This window comes from Gallinula chloropus (genome assembly GCF_964237585.1).
Source record: "Gallinula chloropus genome assembly, chromosome: 2".
In the NCBI taxonomy this organism is placed as follows: Eukaryota; Metazoa; Chordata; class Aves; order Gruiformes; family Rallidae; genus Gallinula; species Gallinula chloropus.
In genome coordinates this window covers 141,523,970-141,550,853 of record NC_140086.1, presented here as the reverse complement: position 1 = coordinate 141,550,853, position 26,884 = coordinate 141,523,970, and the positions used below count along the sequence as shown (strand labels likewise).

The 26,884-nt window shown below is 38.9% G+C and overlaps 1 protein-coding gene across 1 annotated transcript in view; it reads left to right on the top strand.

Moving 5' to 3' along the window:
• RSU1 (Ras suppressor protein 1) overlaps positions 1-26,884 on the top strand; it is a gene marked incomplete at its 5' end in the record, with an annotated part of 107,340 nt that overhangs the window by 29,369 nt on the left and 51,087 nt on the right. Inside the window, 2 exons of the mRNA XM_084260078.1 lie at positions 68-182; positions 13,632-13,764. Of these exons, the coding sequence (XP_084116204.1) occupies positions 68-182; positions 13,632-13,764 (248 nt within the window). The remainder of the gene's footprint in view (positions 1-67; positions 183-13,631; positions 13,765-26,884) is intronic.

Sequence of the window (26,884 nt, the reverse complement as noted above, 5' to 3'; positions counted from 1 at the left end):
AGAGTTGTGTTTTGGGCTGCTTTATGGTAACTGAAAATTGTTCTGACTACTTTATATTCACTCTTAGCTGAGTCTTAGAGACAATGACCTGATATCGCTGCCTAAAGAAATTGGTGAGCTCACTCAGCTTAAGGAACTTCATATCCAAGGAAATCGTCTTACCGTGCTGCCCCCAGAACTAGGTAAGATTATCAAGTTATCATTTATTTGTTTGAATAATGACAATAATGATGCACTGTGTTTCCTCTGAAACCAAACCAGTTGTTAAACTGTAGGAAATGATTGCGCTGAAGTCCTCGATGGTGCTGATACTTACTTTTCCCTGATACAGTCACTTTTTCCCTCTGACTGGATATGTTGTAGGGTCTGGAAGACAATGTGTGCTGTTATTTTTTTTATGTTATGCTTTCTTTGTGTACTAGTACACTTGATTGCAAATTTGTATATATCATCTTGCTTTATATAACATATCAGAAATACTGGGTCTGCAAAGCAGCTATTGGCTCCGTTGGTGTTTTGAGAACAGTGTTTGGAAAATGACAGCAGTATAAGCTGCTTTTTGTGACTGTTCCTCTAAAAATTGAAGTTAAATCAATTACAGTAAAATATAGCTTAATTAGAGGAATTTTTCTGTTTCAGTAGCATACCTTTCTTAGTGAGTTGACAGCTCCTTCACATAAGGCAGTGGAGCTGTACTTTGAATTTGTGATACTGGTCATTTAAATATGATTACAAGTGTCTTTTTTCAACCTATATGGTAGAGTTTTTCTTTGCAACTTAAGTATTGATTTTGCTGGATTTGTGTTGCAGTATTCCATTTTATGTGAGGGGCTTCAACTTCAATAGAAGTTGTGCCTGTTTGCCCCAAACCAGAATTTGGTTTCAGATCTTGTCATCAAATATTTTTGTTGAGAATAATGTATCTGCGTCAATGACCTGTTGTTGAAACATCTGTTACAGGAGTTTTATTCTTTGTTTCTTGTTATTGTGAACATTTATGTAGGAAAACTTCTTTGTTTCTACTGGTTATCTTCCAAATAATAGTTCACAATCCTCAGGAAGACAGTGACTAAAGTTAGCATGATAAAGCAAAATCATTTGTTTTCACAAGAACTTGTTTTGGCCTATTAGAGAATGAGGCAGTTGTGTGAATAAATGTGACAGTCTGCAATGTATGCTTTTTGGTTTATACAGCAAAGGAAAGTGTCTGCTTTTTTTCCTGTGAGGTGGGGGAAGATGGTGGTTTTGACTCTTGTTTACCCACCATGGTTTGGGGTTGTTTTTTCCTTTTTCATTCTATTAGAATATGCAATGCTGAGTTGGTTTTGGTTGGGTGCTTTTTTTTCCTCATCACTGGTGAATGAAAGTTGCTCTTGATTCCTTAATTTCAGATATTTATACTTTGTCACAGGTATACTTTCATTAGCTTTTTGTCAATCGTCTTTATTTATAAATTTTCTTTCAAGACAATACATTTCAGAAGCACGTAGTATCTGTAAATGTACGTTTATGCAGCTTCTTAAATTATAGCCTTGTTTTTTCCCAGAAAGTGGAAGTTAAATGCTTCACTGAGTCTAACCACCTTCTGTGGCTAATTAAATGTTCTAAACATGCTGCTGCCTTACAAGCATAAGAGCAAATTCACTTTAAGTGGTTTTACCATCACTGTCCAAACCAAATGGAAATGTTTGAAGCAAAATTCTTGTCTCTCCTGCACGTACCTGCAAAACTGAGCATGGCCAAGGAAAGCATTTCTCCTGTAGTTAACACTTGTTTGCATTCTAAGTGATAGTGATATCGTTCTATAAGAATGACTTGTGATTCTGCCTTGCCTGATCAGGATGAGATGCATTGACACAACTTAAGTCCTTGTCACCGCCATACTTTATTACTCCAATGCTATTCTGTAGATATACTTTCCTCTTCAGGTATTCATTGGTCTTACCCAAGATCCTCATTCATGATCAGCTGGCATAATTTCCCTTCCATGATGTGTAGTGCTAGAACTCTCTCACATATTTAAAATAGACTAGGTTATGGGTGTATTTCCAGGTACCTTTACACTGAAGTCTAGGTTTATTACTTGTGGTGCAATTTGCAAGCATGTTCACTATGCAAAGCAATGTTCTTGTTTCTAAAATACCTAGGCAATCGTTTAGCGAATGGATTTTAGTGAATGGAGCACCAGGCTGGCCTCTGGAGGGCTTGTTTGAGATCTGGTAGGAGCAGGCCAGAGGCAAACATGAATCTGCTGAACGATTGGTAAAAGCCACTTCATCTGCACAGCCCTACCACCTGTGGCAATGTAGAGAAGCATGGCTTTGCAGACCGTTTAAAAGTAGGTACTCCAGTGTTACACCCTAATGAATGGACTCTAATTCCATAGTCACCATCTGAGAGAAAAACAAATTTATCTGCTTTCTCTGTTCACCCTCCTAAATTTTTAAAATTGAATTATAACATAAGAAGAACTATCCAAATACCTTGTGCTGTCCATGTTGGGTAAATAGCTTTTCAATGAGCAGGTCCTATTTGCATTAATTGGAGGTACTGCTGTTCCATTTAAAGTAAACAATCTTTCCTCTCTCATTATCGCTTTCATAATTAAAGGTGCTGAAGGCTTTTTGACTGGCTTAGTTTGGGCTCTGATGGACAGCAATGATTCATTAGATGTTCATTTACCAGGGAGGGGGACACAATATAAACACGAGAATAAAGCAGCGTATTTGAATGGAGTACATTAAACTGTTTTTTAAAAGTAATGGAAATATGTGCAGAAGAAGATATTGGGGAGTAGGGTATGAGAAGAGGCTGCAGACAGACATTGCAGTCACAGTGTTGCGATGGAGAGAGGTACCAATAAATAAAACCATGCAGTCTGCTCTTAGTTTCACCTGACACGTTGAGCGTGGCATGTGCCAGTCAGAGGGCTGGGGGAGATCAGTGTCGTCCTCCTCTGTGTTCAGCAGAGAATAACCATTGCTAATTTAAGAAAAATATTCTTGCCTAGGAGGAACAGAGGGGTCTAGAAGAGTGCACTGGTGCTCGAGGTGAGGGTGCTTGTCTGTAAATATAGTACATGTGAGTGATCTATGCAGGAAATGGCCGGGAGTAGGTGGGTGGAATTTGCAGCTTGTTTTTATCATTTGTCTCTCAAAACCCCGTTCATGAGGAATGGTGGTGGGCAGTCATATATAAACTTTAAAGAGGCGCTGGCATTTTTTTCCCTAGCATTTAAAAGGTTATGTGCTGCATTGTGAGACAAATAAATCATGATTCACTGCAACAACAGAGTTGCAGTCAGTTATATAAATTGCCAAGGAAGCACTAAATCTGTCACTTTGTGTATTCTGACCATTTAACAATTGGAACGGTGTTTGGAAAGAAAGCTGAGTAGAAACAAGAACCACGTACAGTGGCAGATGCAATTAGTAAGATCAATGGTGGTGGTTTAAGTTCATTGTATGGTCATCTGGGTGGACTCGTGTGCCACATAAAAGATTTTCTTAGAGTCAGGACTGTAATAGTAGTGTTAGATGCAGAATATTCACAAAATAGTAGCTAAATGCAAATAGCCACCCAGAGAATGTAAATAGCTTATCTGTAGGTTTGAGGGTTTGATCTGGAAACAAATGGTGTGATTTTTAAAACCCAGATTCTAGTGTTGACTGTGTTTGTTCCCCTGCTGCCAACACGCATGTGTGCACACACGTACGTGGAGTTCGCTCATGTTTATGCATTTGAGAAGAACAGGGATTTCTAAGGGTGCATTTTTAATTACCATTCTCTTTTTTCCAAAGCTGAATGTTGGCAACAATGGCTTTTAAGTACACTATTCAATAATGCTCTAGTTTATCAAATAATGTCCTTGGGTAAAGGGAGACACTATCAAAACTATGAAGTTGGGTACATACTTGAAAAGTGGGGGTTTTTTTCTTTTTTTAAAGAGCTTGAATTTTCCACAACTCCACCTTGATGGGGTAAGAAGCCATGTTTGGTTTTAAGGAGGGTGAAACATACTGTAAATTAAATCTGTATGTCAGAACGCTATGTAATTCTTTCATCAATTTTTAGTTTTGAACAGATAAATTATCTTTTGTGGATAAAGGATTGACTTTAAATAGAAAGTTCAAGGAATCCTGCCAAAAGTCTCAATGTTTCTATCACAGGAAGATATTTTAAAATTTAGGCTTCTGAAGTTACTCAAGAATTTGTGAATGAATATTCTAGTACGCAAAGTAGTTGCTGCGGTTGTTTGTTCAAGTTAATATTAATCAAAACAGTTTACTTAGGTAATTACCAACAGGCATGTGCAAACATAGGAATCACTTATTTCACAAAACATCTTTCTTTTCTAAATATACTTGACGTAAATGCCAAACTTTTCTTATTTCAGTATAAAATTTTGGCGCGCTGTACCTGTGTCAGAACACAACGACGGTCACATCTGCAAATATAGGTCTGTGGTGCTTGTTTGAAAACATCCTGGGGCCCTTTGGACACCAGCTCTGAGCACTGGAACAGCTAATTAATATCTTGCAATTTAAAAAACAACCTGTTTTGACTTTTGGAACTATGACAAAAACGGTATAAGAAAGCAGGGAGCTTTACTGAAGTTCCCAGGGGATAAACAGAGTAACTTGTTTTCTGGGACTACTGGTACAGCAGTTATTAATTAAGGAATAATAGAAAAATGTACACAACAAGATAGATCACAGATGGATTATTTAAGAAAGAAAAGCATCTCTGAAAAAATGTGAATATGCTAATTTTGTTCCTCATTTTAGGCTTACTTTAAGCTAAAATAATAACAAAAATTAACCCCCCTCCCCCCCCCCCCCCCCCCCCCCCAAACAACAAGCAACTCCAAACCCCCCCTACATTTTTCACATGTTTAGAAACCAGGGAGATTCTACAGAATACCTGATGGGAGTTAAGGTGTATGGGATAATGTAACAAGTCTGCAGTTTTGTTATGCACAGAAAGATGTTTTCTATAGCCCATCATTCAGACTTGCACTACAGGCATTCATTTCCTTACACTGTTGTGATCCTTGCCAGACTTCCCAAGATTCAGATTTGATCTTAGATAAGTTTTTGAAATATTCAAGTCCTACTATTGATGACTACAGTGTATCTTTAGGCTTTCCTAATGTTGACTGTACTGTGATTATAAGTACCATCAGCATAATAATGATGTTTCTGTCAGCAAATATTTCATCTGTTCTGTTGGAGCTGTGCTAGGTAAGAGTACCGTAATTAGAGCCCATCTGAGCAGATGTTATATTTGTTGTTAATTTTAGCTCATTGTACGTGTTTCATAGTACTTAAAAGTGGTTTCGCTCTTCTGAGTACTTGGCAACCTGTGTTTGAATGGAAGTTTCAAAGGTGCGGGGCAAAAGCAATATAGTGAATCCTTTTTGAACTCATATTTCTAAATTAACTAGATTTTGGCCTGATAGGAACCCTTCAAAGAGAGAATGCTCTGTTGAATTCATGTGTAATTGAGAACCCCAAGGGAGTTTGAGGTTGGAAAAAATGTGCAATATATTTCAAAATAAATTGGGATGCCGGTCCTCTAAGCCTGTAATACTTCCTGTGCTAGTAAAACATCTTTGATGTTAAATTACTTTGACATCACATTAATTCCCTTTGTTCAAAAAAACCACCTGCCACACAGTGTGTCTCTTGGGTTTCTCCACTAGGAACACTTAGCAGTGGCTGTTGGCTTGCTCCTTCAGATCCCAGGCAGTGCTGGACATTCGTTACACAGAGCAGTGAAGGAAATGTTTTTGCCAGCACCACGTGTCACCTCTCAAACCAAGAAAGAAATGGGTGAAACTTAGCAATACTTGTAGGTCTTCCAGTAAATGGTGTCTCTGACACAAGACATGCTGGAGAAAGGAATTTGAGTTATGAGAACGTAGGAAACATTCTGAAGTAATTTCTTAGATTTTTGCAAAATGCTGTTTCTTCTGCTACCCACACGACGACAGCAGCCATGCTGGTTGCCTTGGTACCTGGGGGCTGTGTGTGGTGGAGTTTGGCTGTAGAAACAGCGGGATTTGTCATGTGGAAGTACAAGCCATTAGCAGCGTTGTTTGCTCAGGAGTGCCTTGTGTGCTGCATTGACTAAGTTCCTGCTTTGTGGCTGTTGTCTGTGAGTGTTAATACTATTTACTCTTTCTATTAAGTTGTTCTGCTAAGGTTGGGTTTGTCATGTGGAGTAATGGTAGCAATTGCCAGGGCTCTCCCCTTGTTCCCAGAGTTTTAACCACTCCTCCAGTCACCTGAGTATGGAAATGTGAGTTTGCCTGTAGTTAGTACCTGAAATGTGGTTTAAGGGAGAAGTTCAGCATTTCATCCATTCTGTTGCCTCTGCCAGGTTTCATCTTCAGTCTTGACCCATTCAGGTGTGAGTCTCCTCATGCCAGACTCCCTGTTACACTTTGGTACAATGATTCGGACTGACCTTTACTATGATTCTGGAATTTTGTATAAATATCTTGGAATTAAATTCACTTTGTTTTAAATTCCCTTCTATGAAAGGTTGAAGGGACAGTGCTGGAGAGTAAAATCATCTTCCCCTAGAATTGTAATAGTGTTAGCTGAGGCAATGCCAGTTTTCTCCATATCGTTTGAACTTTATGTCAAGGGTAAAGAATTCAAGATTTAGTTGGTCTACTATTACTATATTTCATCTGTGGTCCTTTTGCTAAGAATTGAAGGAAATGGAATAGCTGTTCTGAGATCACACAGAATAATCAGTCTTTATTTAACATATCAAAGGTGAGACTGAGATGAGATGTAGCTGCTAGTCCTCACTACCTCCATGAGAAGAAAGCACGTTATCTTTCTCCCTTGTAGATGGGCAGAAGAAGCATCAGTATTTGAGAACTCAGGCAGCTCAGTTCACACTGGTGAACCATTTGATCAAGACAACACTGGCAAACTCTCCATCTCCTGATGTTTTTCAGACCGGATTTTTTCTGTTTGATGCATTCAGAACAAGTTGTGTTCTAATCTCTGAACTCATTACTGGAAATTCTCATTTACATCTAAGAAGAAGTTAGGATGACGTGTGCTGTTACAGTATCTTCACTCCCGTTTTCTGGAAAACTGAGGATGGGCTTAGGCTTCAGTGTCCAGCTTTCAGATTGCTGATACAACCTTCTCTTACATGTGGGCTTCCTGATGAATGCTCAGGTGAGACTGCAGACGTTCCTGTCTCTGTGATCAGAAAAACAGACAGAGAAAGGCTTCCAGCCTGCTTCTGTCTGGATGCAGTGTAGTGCCTGATTTATCTGTATGTGCTGAATATGACTTCTTGTTATTTGAGAGTTGAACCTTGTTCCCTGTTACCTAAAACCACCACAAATGTTGTTTTGGGGTTCTCTGAAGTGCTGGTGACCTTCTCTGATAAAAGAATACGGGGGCAAGAGGGCAAAAGCATTGCTGGGATGGATCTTTTGGAGGCGCTTCAGTCTAGGTTTAGATTTACTAGTTGTTTTCTTTTAATGCATAGGAACTCGTTGATAAGCAAATGTATATTTTTGACATATGCTATGGAGCTGTAGATTTGTTTATCGTACTGAATATTTCTCTGGATATTTCTGTTGGTTCCAGAAAGATTGAGTCACACTTATGTACAAGAAGTCTTTGCTCTCTGTTGTCTTACTGCTCCTATATAACTGCTGTTTAAATCTGCACTCTTCTGTTACTAATCCTTCAAAAGTGATACAGGTCTTCAGAGCAGGGATAATCTTACTTGTTTACAGGAATGATAAGAGTTACCAGTGCACAGTTTGCATGGGCTTAAGATTGGTATAAAAATAATTTGCTCTTAGTAACACTTTGTGGCATAGAAATCAGCATATATTTTCTTTTTTTTACGTAGATTTTAAGACATCATTCACAATTAATTGCTTTGGTGTCATTTTTATGACATAATAGTCATGATACTTCTTCCACTGCCATGCTTAAACCAATCTCTCCCACTGTGGAGGCAAAGCACATTCCACAAAAGTAATAAAAATTATAAGCCCCATAGTGTAAAGCAAATCTAAACGAAGCCAGGACAGACATATTTTTACATATAACCTAAGTTTAAATTTAGTGTAGTGGGTTGATCCCTTACTTAGCCTTTAATAAAATGGGATTCAAGGGTATTTATATCTAAATAAAGGAATAAGGATGGGAGGAATGAAATTAGTTTTATGTATGACAGTGAGAGAATAAGACTTTTGTGTTGTAAAGGGAAAGAACATTTGATTTAGTCTTAAGAGGAATTGCTAAAAGGGATGTGTTACAGCCTGAGGACTCTCCTTGAGGTCAGTCCAGTACAGCGTAGGCTGGAAGGTGGGTCAGAGTGTCAACGGGATGCAGATGTGAAACTCAACAGCATGCAAGCCAAAAATGATTTCCATTGATTTTAATGAAGCTCCACTAGGGATGAATTTAAAACGTTATAAAGAAGCGTTGATCTGGCATTTTACAGCTAGGATCATGTTTCTTATGCTGAATGCCAATGTTCACTTCTCAAATGTCAGAGTTGTTTAATTACTTTATTTCACCTTTTAATTTTTGAAAGTATTTAAAGTGTTGCCAAGGGGCGTTCAAGTGGAAAGGACAAGTCAGGTTTGTGCCGATTCTATTTTCTTTTGCTTATGTTGAATAATGCCTATGTGTACTAGTCATACCCCACTATACCTTAAGTATAGGGTACATCCGGTAAATACTACACACTCTGGATGTCATACATCATGAGAGGATGAGTGGCTTATAATTGCATGTAAGAGGTCCTTGAAGACTAGATCTAATGGATGGGAGGAGCCTGGGCAGTCTGGAGACACCCTTGATTCAAGTGATAGGTAGCATTATCACTGCTCTGACACTTACTTTCTGCAAATACGACTGTGGGAGGCAGCATTTTATTTGCTTTTATGAGCTCTTTTCTGACCTTTGCAGGCTCTTGAGCAAAATATGAATGTTGGCACAAATCACTTCTTATTTCAACAGCACTGAAGGCAAATAACAAGTAACATTAAGTATCATATTTTAGATAAAATGCAGGATAGATTTGTTGAGGGAGATGCCAGTAAACCGTATCTGCCTTTTGCCTTCAGTGTCACTCAGGATGGGGTGTGCCTTTTGTCATACAAGATGTCCCTTCTGTCCACCCATGACTGTGGGAGCTCTGAATTTAAGCAGTGATCAATGGTATTTTTAGTCAATAGATGGCATAAGCTAGATAGAATACATGACAACTAAAAATATGCATACTTTGATTTTTGTCCTTGAATCTTCAAGGGTTTGTTTTGATGTAGATCTATTTGCTGTAGCTTCCAGGTGGCAGCTAGCAAAAGGTTCGGGCAGCAGTTTTCAGGTCCTCATGGCTGACTAGTTGGGCGTAGGACCAATTTGGTTTTAAGGTGGGTTAAACACAGAAGTTCAGTCACACTGATCCAATCCAACCTAATGGTTCAGGCTCATCTTTAGATAGAACAAGTGCTGAGACAGAAGAAAGAAATGCTAGGATCAGGTATTTTTAAGACCACACAGCTGGCTCCTTTTAGAAGGCTTTTGGTCATCCTGTACAGGTCATCTAGAGCAGTCAGCTGTTAGACCTACATTTCTGCTCTTCTTTTCTCCAAACTCTGTTGTCTTTTCAGCATCTGCTCACTGGCAGCAGTACATGTCCACTTTCCATTCTTCTTGGAAATCTCTCTCTGTTCATGATAGAAAGCTTAAAAATTATCCTTCAGGATTAGAAATTAGAAGGTTTTTTAAACACATTAGACCTGCGTTCTGGGATACAGAGGTTTGAAATATATCTATATATATATAGGTATATTTGCATTTATTTGTTTATAAGAATAATTGTAGAAGCACTTGAAAATAATAGAAAAACATTTCTGTGATCCAGGGAAGGGGCTGGCTGTGCTGACTAGTCTTAAATATATATAGCCGCCGCCTCTTATACCAGAGGCATGTGACTAGTGCATTTCAGTGGAGCTGGTCTCTTTCAATACAGCAAAATAGCAAGAACCTTAAGTCCATTATGAAGAGACGCAATTTTTGTCTACTAGTTATGCCAAATTTTTAATAGGCTGATGTGCATGTAGAGAACAAACCGGCAACCACCAATGCAATCTCCAACCCTAATATATTTTGTGATTGAATCTTCAGTACTGATTTTTTTTTTCCTAGAGGCAATTTTGTATTTTGCTTACTAAAAATATCCGAGGGATTTGATGTGATCTGTGTAGCAGAACAGTATATACATTTCCTGAAGGTCTGGGGATAGTGTTTTGCTGATGCTGCTGTTAGACAGTATGCATGAAGGCGCATCTGCCATGGCTTTTTCCCTGGCCTGTGGCTTTAGTGCTGCAGGGGTAGAATAACGGCATCTCTTAGCACAGGGCTGCCATAAAAACAAGTTTAGGAAAGGAGAGTGCTGTTGGGGGGAGGCAGCAGCAGGGACACATCTGTAAGGTGTCCAGTTGCATAGCACCGCTGCAGTGAGCCTGGTACTGAAGCCATTGCTTCAGGCAGGTTTAATCATCTCTTCCACACTGTTGGGTTCGTCTTGTAGCACTGGGGCCGAAGGGTTCGTGCAGAGCTGCTGTGGGTTTGGTTACCCCAGCACATACTGTTCCTGAGCTGTTACTGAGACTTGGGACTCTTGGATGTCTTGCAGCCAGAGCAGAATTAGGTAATCCATTGATTCACACAGGGTTTAGTTTTAAATGCAGAACAGACACCAGGATATGGCCTCAAACAATAAATGGTTATACAGAGTGACAAGTTTGCACCCTGTCTCAGTTTAAATTATAGGGCTCCTTTGTTCTCAAGGCTTTGTTGTCAGGCTTCTTTTCCTCCGTAGTGCGGTAAAATGGGGCAGGCTGCCTGTAACTTCTTTTCCTGCTTAGTTTTCTGCCCATCTCAGTCCTTCATTCCCAGATGAAAAATTTGGTAGGGCACAGGGAGCAGTTTAAAGCATCGGGTGCCCAGTCCTCCCAGTTTGCCATGCAGCAGCCCTGTTACTCCTTTGTGGAGGAGCGCTCACTCTCTGCTTGGCACTTGCCATGAGGACAAACTGATTGTTCTTTTTTGTACTACAGCACTTGATTAAATTATTCAATTAGTACTCCAGGTTGTGAGCTGGCAGCTGACCTCTCGTTCCAGCTGCCAGCAGCCAGAGGGATGAGCTGCCAGGCCAGTTGCTGCCAGGGTGATGGGGTGAGTTTCAGTGCACATTGTGGATTATTGGGTGCCCCGGTTTTCTCTGTGATGAGATGAATTTTACGCTGAGGGATGCTGCCTGTCCCATTCCCTTTGAACGTAAAAAGTAATAGATGTACCTGCCCCCAGTGTTTTTGGGGAAAAACAGAAGGTGGAGGAAAATTAAGTGATTACTTTGGCTTGGAGACCTACAGTTCATTTTGCTAGAGTCCTCTCTTTGCTGTAAGATTTCTTTGGCTTCAATAGAATTACAATTAATTATGTTTATATGGGCCATTTGTTATTTTGGATGGAAGTGGGCACACTATGCTGTGGGGATGGAAAAATGTGGCAGCATCCCCTGGGCAGTAAATTCCTGGCACGGCTTGGGATGAGAAGATGCAGTTGAGACCCTGGTTATGGAGATTCAGGGAGTGTGTCTTATTCCTGTAAGCAGCATTGAATTTTACCCATGATGGGCCCAAGCATGCTTCCCCAAATGTAACTATTTTTATTAGATGTGCACAGATTGATCATTGTACTTGGATGCAGTACTCGCAGAGCTGTAATTACAAGTGAGTGCTTACAGCGTTGGTAGTTTTGGAGAGCGGCGTATGTGGGTTTTTTGCAGGTAATAAAATGGAAAATCCAATTTGCGATGGTAAAGCAAGCCCCTGAGTGATACATGGCCTTCACAGCAGCACCGGTCAGGGGGTTAAGGCTAATCACGCCGCGGGCTTGCTTCCCCGGTGGCCTGGGCCTGAAAACTGAATGGCGAGCAGCGTGAGCCTGCGCCTTGAGCCAGCCGCACAGATTTACACACACCAGTTTCTAGCTTATTAGGTCCTCTTTGTCACAGTACTTAATCCTGCTTCCTGATCCTTGTTAGAACAGGGCTGCCGAGTCCCTTAATAAAGGAGATGGGTGCGAGGCTTCTAACGAGGCGCACTGAAGCGTGAGGCAGCGAGGGCAATTGCCGCCTGAGTGACGGAGGGGTGAAATGCTCCCTGCCTGTTGTTATTTCAAAAGAAAAGGCCTCAGACAGCTGACAGATGAGCTCACTAAGGTAATGGTGACTTGTTGATAGGCCAGCACGAGATGCATGACATCTTTTCACATGGTATAATGGTCTGTCTTTACTCTAATTGCATTAACCCTTTCTACAGCAAGAAACACATCGAAGACTAGCTGTAATGTAGAACATGCACTAAAAGGGGCAGCAAGCATGTGGCTTGCAGCAGTTCCCATGGCATGCCTGTGTTCATCCTTCTCTGAGTGTCTCCAGTTTTGAGAAACTGGCACAGCAGGTTGATTTCAGATTTTCCTGACAGCTTGGCTCAGTCAGTCTTCAAAACCTTGTAATTTATTTAATTTTTGCTTTGTTTCCTGTAGTTAAAGATTATGTGTCTTGGGTTTTTTTTATTTGCTACTTTAGATTCCTGGAAGGATGGGAGGCCTCTCTTCATCTTAAAAGTCACAAAAATAAATTTAAAATGGTAGCACAGATTTCTTATTCTAATTTGAAGAACACAAGAAAATATTTGAAGGGTTAGAATGTCCTGGAATTGTGCCTTTTGTATCTGTGGTTGTGAAGAGTGTCAGTAGAGCATGCACTGTTTCAGTTTTGGGTGGTAAACATTTACAAAACAAACAAACCAACCCCAAGCAAAACCCCTGAAAGGTCTCTGAAGTCTTCCCATCAACCAGATGGGTAAAATGTCAGGTTGGAAGGATGAATTTCATTTTTAGTGTAGAGAACTATAACCACAGATCAGTAGTAGGATCTAGGTACAAACACCACTTTGAGCACTGGGAATTGATGTTATGCTTGGAGCAGCGATGGAAAAGTTCTTTGCAATGCTAAGCTTCAGCAGAGCAATCACCTACCATAGTGTTCTGCTTTCATTCCTGCAAGCCATGGCAAAAAAGGATGTTTTGTTGTATTCTCCCACGGGCCTGAAGATTGTATTTAATGGTCCAGTTATGCAAGACTTAATGCTGCAGCAGAACCAGGAGGGTCAGATTTAGTAATCGGGAAGCCCCAAGTTCTACTGCAGTTGTCTGCCCATCTGAGTGAAGTTACTCACCTGCAGAAGGACACTGCAACACCTATGTACTACTAAGCTGTGCTTAAAACTAATTTAATTAATAAATATTATGCGCAGTGGGCTGAGCTCAATCCTGTTTTGCAGTATGTAGTAGCATATATGTAGAATAGAGTGGAACTGCTTCCGTCATGGTGGGAACTACTATGTCCTTTTTCTCTCAGCTAACACTGAAATATTGCTTTTGTTTAGGTTGTACTCTCTAAAACTAATGAAGTTTTATATTCACAGCAAGATATTTCTTTCAAATTTTTCATATTTCAATTATTTTTTTATATATGCTGTTTTGTTTAATCCCTTTCAGGTAATTTGGATTTGACTGGTCAAAAGCAAGTCTTCAAAGCGGAGAACAATCCTTGGGTTACCCCTATTGCTGACCAGTTCCAGCTGGGAGTATCTCATGTTTTTGAATACATTCGTTCGGAAACATATAAATAGTAAGTATATACTGTAGCTGTGTTGAGGCTTTTTTCCTTGTAGTGTGTTGGGCAAAGTGTTACCAGCTGCACTCTTCTTTATTCATCTATGCAGTAGCTTGGTATTAGGACAAATGCACAACCTATACATTTTTACCAAGGAATTTTGCAGATAAGAAGGTAAATTAACGTGATTTAGACATGTTAGGGAAGCACAAAGATTCATACTTTCCTCTGTTTGTTGTTCATTTTTAAGAGCTATTGAGCAACATGCGAGATAGTAAAAGAGCAAGCATTACAAACCTTTGAAAAGTACTCATTTTAAGTGTGTACAGTGAGGTGTTACAGATTGCAGTAGGTATTTTTTAACATTTTTGGATGCAGGTGGTTATGTTTTGAAAGAGCTGTCAAGAATTTGAACTCTGATCTGGACTGGTTTACGAAAGTCTACAGCCCTTGTAATTCAAATACAGGTACTTGTGCTTTCTTCAACAATATGACTGGAAAAAAAAATAAGCCTCATGCTGGGGCTTCTCCATGCTAAGCATTTTTTTTTTGAAATAATGTCTAGAATCATTCACTGAATTGAAATACTTCTTTTGAGTAAAAAAATTCCATATTCCCGGTTCACAGTAAAACTTTAGTCAGGAAGTTATTTTTATGTGTCTTAACAATCCTGATACTGTCTTCCTAGGAGCTATAGGTATGACAACACACAGTATTGCCTCTAGACTGGAAAGTTAGTTTTTGCATTTCCTCTTTACTTAAAAATATATTTGAATAATTTAGAAGCATTTGTGAAAATTTTTGCACAGTAGCTGTATGAACTCAATTACAAAAGGCGAGTGTTCACAAGTGAAGGCTTTGGAATTCCATTTAAATAACTGAGAGGTAAATTTTTATATGAAACTAAATGATCCAGCAAAGGCTTTTGTAGGCTTTTCTTCATTTACAGAATTTTAAGTGAAAACAATCACAGATGGGAAGGTGGTTACAAAAATTGTGTATCTCAGAACTGTACTGATATTCATGCTGTAATATTTGTTCTCAAGGCATATTTAAGTGGGCTGCAACACTCTTCTTCCAGTAGTACTCTGTACTACAGACATGGTGTAGGGGAACAGCTGTCTATCTCCTTATACTATCCTTCACCCACACTCTGTGTGTAGTCGCATCTACATTTCTTGGTAATTTTTGGTAAATTTTGGTGAGGTTTTTTTTTTTGTTGCCAATTTTGTGTTTCTGTTTGAGCAATGTAGATGAGGGACCTTCATGCAGTGCTCATGAGGATAGCTCTGGGCTTCTTAAGGACAGCAAAGTTTCAAGGACTGAAGTGCAGTTTTGTGAATTTGGCCCATATTCAGTTGGGGGATGGGGTGCTGTTTTTAGGTATCAATTAAAAAAAAAGAGAAAAATATTTTATAACTGTGGATATGTTGAACTGCTCTGGCAACTCTCCTTGTGCAATGAAAATTGACATAAAAGTTTCTGTAATTCATCACTTCCCTCAACTATTGCTCTTTGGTTTAAATTAGCCATATGATGTTTGCTGAGGTGTAACAGGGTGTTGTTGGCTAACAGGCTGATTTTGATTTTCTCCACAGTAAATATTTGAAGCCCGTATAGTTAACAGTGTAAGCAAAATCACTTTATCCACTAATATGGGAAAAAAGGAAAATCAAAAATCTTTCCATGGCTCATTCATGGCTTGTCTTTTAATCTTAGAAGCTTATTCAGTTAAAATGTCATTATTTTCAAAGATTAGTGATGAAAAGCGAGTGCATGCAGATGTTAATATTTAGATCTTTTTCACATTTGGCATATGACAATTTTATAGTTAAACCATAAATAAAAATATCTATATAATTTTGTTAGAGTCCCAGTAGCAACTCCTTTTGATTTTTGATGGTACTTGTTTCAAATGCTATAAAGAGAGCTTGTGGATTTTCCTTCTGAAAAAAGATTGTCCTTTTTATTTCCAGTTTCTTTTAAATACGTGATCTGAGAATTATTTGGATACCACCTGCTACAGACATTTTTCTGTTTGCATTTGATTTTTAGGTGTTAAAATTCATAAGCAATAGCATCATCTAGGCAGCAGGTCTAGTAGCATTATTGCGCACAAGAGCAAATAAGCTGTGAGCACAGAAGAAATGAAAACTCCTTTCTGTGATGAAATTTTGATCTTTTCCCACTAACAACTACACATCACCTTCAGCTTCCTTTTTCTTTCAGAGTCTATGTCCAGGTACTGTGTCTTTCTCATTAAGCAAATCACAAGGTTGATATCTGAACGCAGTAATTTTCCTCTGTATATATCCAACTAAGCAAAATTGAGCTCTTGGGGTGTTTTGGATCATTCATCCCAAATTAAAAAATAAAAAATTACTTGCAGCATTTGATAGACCCAGCCAGCTTAACTTTTACTATGAGACAGAGCAGTACAGCTGAGTGGATGATTGGATAGAATGCTGTTTAGACAACCTTACTTGCAACACTGAGAAGAGAGAACAGCTCACACACATTAGCAGCTGACAGTCATACCAGTAAGTTTACTTTCAGGTACTTTCATACACCAGAAGCTATGCATCTATATGGTAGATGGATTTTGAGCTTCAGAGATGGTAATTGTCTCCCTATGCCCATTGCTTTTGCTGGCTGATTGGAAATATTGATTTTACTTTGTTTTCAAGTCTAACATTGTCTATACTAGCTAAGACAGAGAGGGTATGCTCATACAATCACAAGTGCCAAGTTTCAGGGGCTTAGCAAGTTACGTTTCACTAAGTGGGTTTATGCTAATACAGTTTATTATGTGTTTGCAATGACTAGAACATCATATTTACTCAGTTGCTGTTGTCTCAGCCAGACAGTGGTAACTCAGTGAGTCTTGGCAACATTGCAGTCACGTTACTAAACCTTGAGGCTTCTACTGATGGCTGGCACATGCCATGACTGTACACTGCAGTCAGTATTGGAGATGACCATTCAGATTCTGTGAGGTTGCACTTGTGAAGCAGCTACCAGATAGATCACAAACCTTTTCTTTCCTTTGCGAAATGTACTGCCTGTTTCAGGCATGTTTAGTGAAAAATTACACCCCATTTTTAGCATTGTCTTGGGATATTCATGCTCTAGTGATTAATTGGTAAGTAGGGATCACACCAGTGAGGGATGATTATGTCTAAAGATAAAATGTCATTTGTCTCACATACTTGTACATTTTCATGCTCCTGTTTTACGTCGTACTTACACACCAAATATAAAACTGGAATAGTTTTTCACTTCAGGAGTGTGTTAGCCAGTAGGACCCTGACAACAGCTCTTCTTACTTTGTAGCTTCTCTCATTTCCTTTAATTTCCTCACCTTTCATGAGAAATGATGCCTAGTGATTTTTTTCAACCCTCATTTTTCAAGGAAGAATTGTGCTGACAAAAAGATGGGCCATATATTGTGGCAGAAAACGTGTGTGGAGGGGCTCTTAATTCTTAACAGGAAATTCAGCAGCGCTTGGCACCTTGCTAGCTTTTGTTGGCTAAAATACGCCCACTGCACATATCATCTTGTGACAGCATCATTGGGAAATAGGTCAGTTTGCCAAGTATATTATGATTCTTAATCTCTGCCATGCTAACTTTCTGAAAGTTAAGTTAGTAAGCTGAGTTTTGTCTTTGATTCTATGTATACTCAGGAGTTGCCATTAAACTCCCTGTGTGGTGTCACAGTAGCATCAAAAAGCAGTTGCACTTGCTCAAATAGTAAAGGGTAATGGCAACCTCATCTCCTCAAAGGGCTTAACTAAATGTTTTATTTTTTATTCATGCCTTTAGTCAACTTTCAAAATGACCTTTATGTTGTGAGCATATTCCCAGGGGATCTTCTCTGTCTAGTATACTGACAAAGAGATGATGGATTGTATGATTTAGTGGTTACAGTGCACTTAGACAAGTGCAGGCAGACATGAATGTTTGAAAGAAAACAGTGAATTAAGCTCCTATGAAGAAATGAAATCTTGTGATGCTCATCAAGATCAGTGTAAGATAATTAGTGACTTGATTAAGATGAGGTAAAGCTGAGATGTGGAATTGGTACCAGTGGGTGGGTTTGGCTGCTGGCATTTACAGCAGAGGTAATCCAGAAAGCTGCTCTTTGGGTATATATCTAGCATTAATCATGTGCCTTTGATCAATCTTCATGTGAAACCTGCTCTTTGCCTGTTCTTGTAACAGAAAGGGTAGTGATTTTGCTTTTATCACAGCAGAGTCTATTTCAGCCACCATCAGCTGATAGTATAATCACAGCTAAAACAAAACAATTTGTGAGGTCCTGAGTGCTTAGAACCCAGCCAAACACCTTATAACACTTTATTTAATGATTGTTGTCTCCCCGTTTGACCTCCTTATTCCAGTGAGGCAGAATTATGATAGAACAGTCAGCGTTTGTTAGGTTTCTAGAAAGCAGATTTTCCCCACAAGGCAGTCAATTTGGAGTCGAGTCTCAACAAGATGTTTTGCGAAAGGAAGTAGCTTGCACTTTTCACATTCCCATCAGGAAAGGTGGTAGAAGAGCAAGCCATTTTCAAGACTGACACATTAACTTTTAGTAGAGGAAATGGTTTGACAAATGCTGTGCTGAGCATATATCACTTGGCAGCACTGGAACATAGGTTTCCCTGTGAAGGCTGTGTGCTAAAAGTTGTAATTGAAAAACCTCATTTTATCAGCAGTGACAGTCTGGAAAAATCCACTCTTGATTCAGTCGTCTATTTAGAGACAATCACCCCAGTTTTCTTCTTGAGAATGAATTGTTGTACTGGTCCCTCACTATTCTGTAGCAGCTATTTCCAGGGCAGCAGACACAGATCACAAAGTAAGAGATTCTTCATCTGGGTTATATTAATGGAAGAGTATTTTAGCACTTAACAACTAGAGGAGACCGGCAAGATGGCAATGCACTAGAATAGGAGTAGTATCTTGAAATAACTCCAGTTCTTGCTCCACAGTTGTTAAGCCTATAACTTTTCAGCTGCATGATTGGTGCTATCCAAGATGTAAAGATGATGATCAGTAAAACCACCTATCATGGAGTGGAAAAGAGGTCAAACAAGTAAAAATATACTCCATGTGTTGGTGTTTGGGAAGTGGGAATTGCCAGCAGTCAAGATGGAGGCATCAGCAGGTTGAACCGTTAGGAGAGATTGTCCTGGAATGGTGTTATTTGTGCAGCGTGGTCTTGGACATGCAAGAACATAATTTATTTTGTGCTAGCACAAAAAACAGGAGTAGTTAAGTGATGTTTGCTGATAATACAAAGCTAGCAGCAGAGAAGAAAATCAGCATGCTGCACAGGAAGAACTAGCAAATTAAGAGACAGCTTGAGTGTTATAGTTACAGGTTTCCTGTGAGCCACCAGTGTGATGTGCTGGAGTGAAGGGAAGAGAAAGAGAAGCACAGTCTCCAGAGTTGGGTTAAGTGAGTGGAAATTTTCCTGTACAGGAAAGGAAATATTACACAGTTCTGGTCATCATGTTCATGAAAGATGGATTCAGGCAGGAACAGGCAAAATAAGGAAGGATAAAAGGATTGTAAAAGGAATGAAGAGCCAAGAGGAGATTTAAAAGGTACTCGGTTTCTTTAGCAAAGGAAGGGCTGATAACAGAGATCATTGGGAGAGACTTCATTGAAGGCATAAAAAATGGTGGACATAAGAACAAATATAAATAAGCTGTTCAGGTGCATATATGAAGGAAGATCCCTAATTATTAAGGGAGCAAGGTTAATAACCTTCTGACAGAAGAAATGAAGGCCAAATTATTCTTTGTTTCAAAGTAAGCACTTGTAAGACTGAGGAGGAGTGTATGATGTAATTGCTTGTGGCAGAGGAAGGCAGGCCTGTGATGCAGGCAGACCTTGTTCATGTCTCCAGATTTTCCCCATATATTTAGATAACTGCCCAGCACAATTGATGTTAAGATAGGGGAGACAAAGCTCTACTGTCTGTTAATGAAAATAAGGCAAAAGATTATTTTGCATATCCCTGCATTAAATAAATTGTTTAAATTAAACATGTATGGCAGTTTTGTGCACTAGTTTAAAATTGCTAAAAGGTTTTTTTAGTAACCTAGTAATTCCTTGATGCTATATAAATTAAATATTCATTAGGAAAATTTCATCTGGGGTTATAAAAATCTTCATATTATTCTTCATGCTAACTTAGATTGAAGAGTTGCATAGGGAGAATGCTTCTCTTTGGCTGTCTGTAAGTAAAATTAAGTAACTTCTTGTAATATCCAATTGTTCTCTGATTTTGTAACAATACCAAAAAATGCTGGATTGGGCTAGAACTTAAAATGCTGGATTGCGCTAGAACTTAAAAGGAAGGAGAACTTCCAGGATTGCTTGAGAGGCAGGGATGTGGTTTGTCACTGAATTTTACCAGATCACGTTCCCATCACTGTCAAACTCTCCATCTCGTTCCACCCTGCCCAGAAATGTCCTTCCTTTGACCACCCTCTTTGCAGGTACAGTGTGGTCTCAGGAGTAATTTCTAATGGTGAATATCCTAGACTCTCTAGGGGAAATAAAAACCATAGAGAAGAACACATATCAACTGCTTTAAGCACCTAATGTAGATGTGATTCAAAGGAGTATGGTTAAATGCTGTTTGCATGATGTGTGTTGGTCAGTGAAGATTTAAAGAACTCAAATTGCCTGAGTCTACCCTGCCTTGCTAAGAAGAATAGGCCATAATAAATGCTATTTTCCATCTTAATTTTTTCTCCCTACTAGTATTTTCTGGCAGCTTGTGGAATCGAAGGCTTCATGCATTAGTTTTCCCTTAGGATCAGTTCTACAAATACTTACTCTTCTAGAACAGGTATTCTTGTTGTTTCTAGAGAAATTGCCCTTGTGCATGTGCTGGTAGGATGAGCCTTTTAATAAGTACTTATTTTCCCTTCTCATCTGCAGTGTAGGTTTTCTGGGCCTGCAGGACAGTAAGATGGTGTAGTGTCCCCCAACAATCCATTGCTGGAGCTCAGTTCTATATTTCAGTAACTTTTTGACCTGACATCTTTTACATTTGGCCCCTGACATGAATCAGTGCCAGTGGTAGCTGTTACCTGGCGTGTTTTGGGGTGGTTTTTAAAGGCTGGGTGAAGATAGTAGAAAAGAGATGACCTCAGTGATGTGCCTTAGATAAGATTCTCTGAGATGCTGCATCCCCTGTGAAATGAACTCATGGCAAATTAAGCTTCCCTTGAAGAATGTCAGGAAGCAAGATCCATCATAGCTAAGAAAGAAATGAGTGTTAAGAATTGTGATTCACACATTTTGATCACGTACCAGTAAAAAAAAAAATAAAATAAAAAAATTACCAATAAAAACCTTTTATCAACCTGATGTGGGAGAACATAAACATGTCATTTACATTTGGTTCTATTGTACCAAAGGCATGGCACTGTATATTTTATATGAAAATACTGATTCGTATTCCAACCAAATGTTGTATTTATTGGCTGTATTTTAAAAATTGATAAATATATTAGTACATTATTTCCAACAGAGAAAAATAGATGACTCAGAGTCCTGACATCTTTAGACAACATTTACATGCAAATCTGTAACTCTTCCCTAAAGAAGAGCAGACTGGAACCCATGTTGAAAGATAAACAAGAAAAACAGTATCTCCGTATATTTGTGTTTATATATTACTAAGATGGATATGTAATAAAACCAAACCTATCACTGATGTTTCTGACAGATATAGATACTGCACATATAAATACCGTTCTAACTACTGATATTACCATTCCCATTGATGTGAACTTTCATATAAAGTTTATAATAGTATGCAGTAATCCATTTACCATGTCAAGGATGATAACCCAGGGTTTAAGTCACTGGGGTGGATGTCTGGGGCCGTGTTTGAAGCCCTTCATTCCAATTCAGAATGAAGCAGTGAGGAAAAAGCACTTGATGAAACCAAAGGTAGGGAAATGGTGACAGTGTGATATGGGATTTGAGTAGGGAAGCGTGGTAAAGGTTGTTGTCCCAATAGGGTAAGGAAGGATCAGCAGCTGAGTTAAAAATCAGCAGTAATTTTGATAAAATCCAAAATGAGAAACAAGCACAGACCTGTCTAAGAAATGGGTAAGAAACAGAATCGAGGACCTGGCCTAGAGGGTAAGTTGGAATCTAAGCAAGTGAGTAAAGTGAGATGTGCAGCTGCAGGCAAGTGGCACCCCGAGCAGGAAGGTTGGTAGGTGGGATTGAATAAAGTACATGCGGTGGGAAGGAGATCCAGTCCAAAGTGGGATCATAGTCATCAGAGAGGCTGGTTATGGGTATCCAATTATAAATTCTAGAAATTAAGTAGGCCCTTTTCTGAGCTATGGTATCGGATTGCTAATAATGATGAAGGAAGGAAGTTCTGTGAAGCTTCTCTTCTATGTTCAGTGCAAAGAAGATGATCTTGAAATAACTGAATGTGTTATTTCTCAGCCCGCTAAGTAGAAGCCTCACCAACATTTTGTTTCAAGAAATGGTTTTAAGCCTCCAGGCCTGTAAACAAGCACTCAGAAAGTTTAGGGGGCTGGACTGATTGAGTGGTATGGACTGACCAAAGTTCAGTCTTAATTTGTGGTGTCAGACAAATGCCAAGAGTGACAGAGGTGCTAGTATTCTTCTAACATCAAGGAAGATGAATAGACCAAACTGGTTTACTATGACCTAGTTTACTCTGACATCAATTTTGGGATAGATAATGAAGAAGAGATGTGGAATTCAACTAATGAAGATTTAAAGAATACAACTGTAGTACGAATATAATTCATATGATCAAAGCATGAATATCATTCTGAGAACTGTTTCCTAAAGAAACATTATAGATTTGGTTGGTCAAGGCAACTCTTTAACAGCTCTACATAGAACTTCACGAAGCATATAACTTGTACAGCTGCTCAATGTTCTCTTTAGAAAATGAGCACTGTATAATTTCTGTAAAACATTAAAAAGAATTATCAAGTGTCCGATAGGTTTGGGGAGAAAATTACCAACGTGGACATTTCTCATGAGCTCTATAGAGGTCTGACCTGTAACCATTCAATGTTCTTCTCAGGTATTTGGAAGCAAATATACTGTTGTTTCTGGTTAAAATTGTAGATGACCTGGAAGCTGGTGAAAGACAACAATGAAAATAGGAGCTCTTCTGGATCAGTTACTGAACTGTGCCTGTGTGTGGTGCATTTTAAAGTAGCTCAAAGAAGATCTGCATAGCCCTGAATAAGTTGTGCAGGATATACCACACATTATGGTTACAGGAGGAGAGAAAAAGGACTGTTATCAAGAAAGCAGCTGGCTCTGAAAAAAGTTTTAAGAGGCATGGTATAACTGAAGTGCACTGTCAGCTCGCAGCTCAATGCTGTATCCAGAAGGCCTAAAAGAAGCCTTGAGTTTGTGAGCACGGGAGTAGGAACTAACTTCTTTCATCGTCAGCTGAGGCTGGTACTGGATTCCATTCTGGTGTCAGTAGTTTTAAAGAGATGTTAAAGATGTGTTTAAATACAGACACCTGAACAGTGTTTGAGAGCAGAAATCAGGCAGATTAAGAAAAGAAAGCAAGATGCAACCTTGTAAAGGGATGCTTGCTGGGGCAAGCTGACAGGGAAAGTAGCAGATTCATTTTCCCCTACTGCCTTCTGATTGCTTTGGGATACCTTCTGGGACAGTGTGTTTTAGAGCAGCATCTTGTTATGAAAGTTACTATATGAAGCATGATGGCTTTTAATATGTTATCCCTAGTATACAAAGATTATTTTATCACCTGATTTTAGACTTTACCAGAACTACCATAATGTTAAAGCCTCATATCCAATACTGTGCTCTGCTGCTCTGGCTGCTGTGGGCACAATGGTTCCAGCTTCTCATCCTCGATGGATTCAAGGGGTTTCCTCAACATTTCTGGGTAGCATTATTGCTGACCAAAGGCAGTCCAAAATGCATCCAGTTAAAGAGACTTGACTAACATTTTCTGAAGGGGCCTCAATCTATTTTTTTTTTATTTCTTTCCTTTTTGGTGAGGATATTGCAGAGAACAGAATTGGAACCTTACAGTAGGTAACAAAAAGGATAGAACATTTTAAAGAAAATACACCAGGAGAATAAAAAGGAAACAGCAGACAAAATTATCCTAATTGAGAACTTGTGTGTAAAACACGTTGGTAGCTGTAAGGGTTTCCTGGTAAACCTGTATAGCTAACAGTAAGTAGTGGTAAGCCTGTTAACCCTTTGTAATCCTCAAAATTCAGTTGATTTGCTTACTTGTTTTCTTCTTCAGATTAGTTCTTTACAGCCAAACAAGAAGAGTTACTGCACACATTTGCTGGTTTTATTTGAGAGATAAATTAAAAAGTGGCGCTTTTATAATCAAGCAGAACTGTCTGCAATTTCTATTCTCTACGCAGTCATATCTGTTTTATTACATGCTGCCTTTTATTGAACTCCAGTTTCTTATTTCAGTCTTGTATTATTGGAGGGTTTTGTATGATCTTTTGCATTTTTTTTTACCCTCCTGGTGAGGGCTGTCAGTTAGAGAAGTATCCTTAATTTTATGATTACCCTTGTCAATGGCTTATCCAGTGGAAGGCTGAGGTGGGAATGATTCTGGTGTATTTTGCTGGAGCCACTTGTAGTGCAAGCTCTGATTAAACCTTTTAAAAGCCATGGCTTTATTTTATCAGGTATTATTGCCATCTGGTTTATGTGCATTTTTACAGCCCCTTACACCTAAGGCACAGTGTTGAAAACCATTATGATCTGCTTTAATTTTAAATTCTTCTTATTAAAATTAACTTTTTCTTGATAAGTATAACCTGAAAATCAGAAGCTTCTACTGTATGTGAGAGAATTTTTCAGTCCTGCATTTCAATTCTTTCCTCCATAAAATAAGAAATGTCCTACTGAGCTGTGTTTAGTCAGATTTGGGTCCTGTTTAGCAAAGTCCTTTTGACTATACCTTTGCAATAGCTTTTTTATGTTCTGTAGCCAACCACATTAATAATTTAACCCTAAAAATTTGGTAATGAAAATCAGTTAGTATCAAAAATCCCAGGAACATATATCCTGTAGTCTTTCTTCTTTATTACAATTGGTTGGGAAATTGGGGAATGAAATTACAGTCTAAAGTGAACCATGCAGGAGCATAAACAGTAAATAGATTTACTTAGGATACTGGCAATTTCAATTGCTCCAACTTCAACAAAGCAGTAATAATAAATGCAAGAATATTAGCCCTCTTCATAGTTTTGCCAGATGTTTTAAGAAGCTGGCTCCAGTGCTAGATGCAAATAGCAGCATTCATTTCGCTGAATAGGGAACAGTGATTCCCTGGATCATTTTTGTTAACCATTAAGCCCAATTATAAATTTATAGTCAGGCAAGTTTCCAATCCTATAGTCATGTATCTTGCAACAAAATGTTTTTCACAGATTCACAGAATTTTAGGGGTTGTAAGGGACCTCTAGAGATCGAGTCCAACCCCCCTGCCAAAGCAGCTCCCTAGGACAGGTCGCACAGGGAGGCGTCCAGACGGGTCTTGAAAATCTCCAGAGATGGAGACTCCACAACCCCCCTGGGCAGCCTATTCCAGTGCTCAGTCACCCTCACTGTGAAAAAGTTCTTCTGCATGTTGTTGTGGAAGTGGTAAACTTGTACAGTAGTAAAATGAGCAAATCCTAAAGCTGGTGCTGTAAGTATGGTTCCCCTTGACGGGAAAAAAATAAATTGATCCCTATCCATATGTACACAGTTCTGGAAGAATGGGATTTAGGCCTGGATATGTGTGTGCCAGTTTTGACTCCTAAAATACAACTGAATTTTCCTTACAAAATCTGCAACTTTGAGAAGACAGCGTTTAGTCACCTTTCAACTGGATGTGATTTCCAAGCTAAATTCTGAGTCTTAGTTTTGATTATTGTATTTGATATTCTGTCTCCTGCGCATTTCTTGGCTGTCCCAAATTTAGATTTACTCTAATGTTGACTTTAAAAAAAGGAAAGGTATGCAAGGACTGACAGTGATGATCCTGAATATAAATTATATCAAGCAAATTGATGCAAGATAAAATTACCAAATCAACCTTTTTTATTCTATATTTTATGGAATATCTAATGTATGTTTGGCAATAATTTACTCTTGCACATGAATTTCTGACAGTTTCGATTCTTTAGGCTTATTAATCAATGTAGTCAGCACCAGAGCAATTTTTATGAGACTGACTAGTCATCAAAAATTTATTATCAGATAAATCAAAGAAACAACTAGCATCTTAATAGGGTGAACAAAGTGGCATGTAAAAGATCATTCAAGACTACATTTTTGATACTTGTGTATTACATTTACTGCTAGGGTCAGAGGTTTTGTTTGCACTTTCATTAAAATAATCAGTGCTGTGGCACAATTACTACTTTTTGTGCTAGACCTTTCTTCCTTCAATTTTTATGTATGTATGTATTTTTCATGTTACCATCATTCTGATAGAAAAGCTTGAAACTTCTATGTAAAATGTAATCTAGAACTCTAATTAAAATCTAAAACTTCTACGTAGTAGTTGCAGTCGATCGTGTGTGCTTCAGGGGTAGGGTGGGATGGAATTCCATTGCAAATAGTACCAGCAGGTCCCAAACATGCTTCAGTCTCCAACCTGATTGCACAAAGAGCTCTGATATTTATTCCAGTTACACCTTCAGTGTCTTACGTGATGAAGTAATCTTACTGGTTTCTGAAAAAAATTGCCTGTTTCTTGTGTGGTATTTAAGAAGAATTTCCCAGTCACACTTTTAACAGAGTAAAGCCAGAGCTGTGTACATCCTAGATTTGATTTTGTTAGAGTAAAATGCTTGTCCTGCCACATCACTCCTACATTTAGCATTTGCCTGGGTTGAGTCTCCTCCCCAGCCCGTGCAGAAGCAATGGGCTTCCCTGGCCTGGCTGGGCTGTTTGACTGCAAGAGATGGAGCCACTGGTGTGTGTGGTAAAGGCATACTGGTGACAGCACTGGGAATGTGGCTGGTGGTTTCACCTTGCCCTGATTGCCACTGTTTGCTCCCTGACGTCGATGTGTCAGCGGTAAAATCCATGTGCA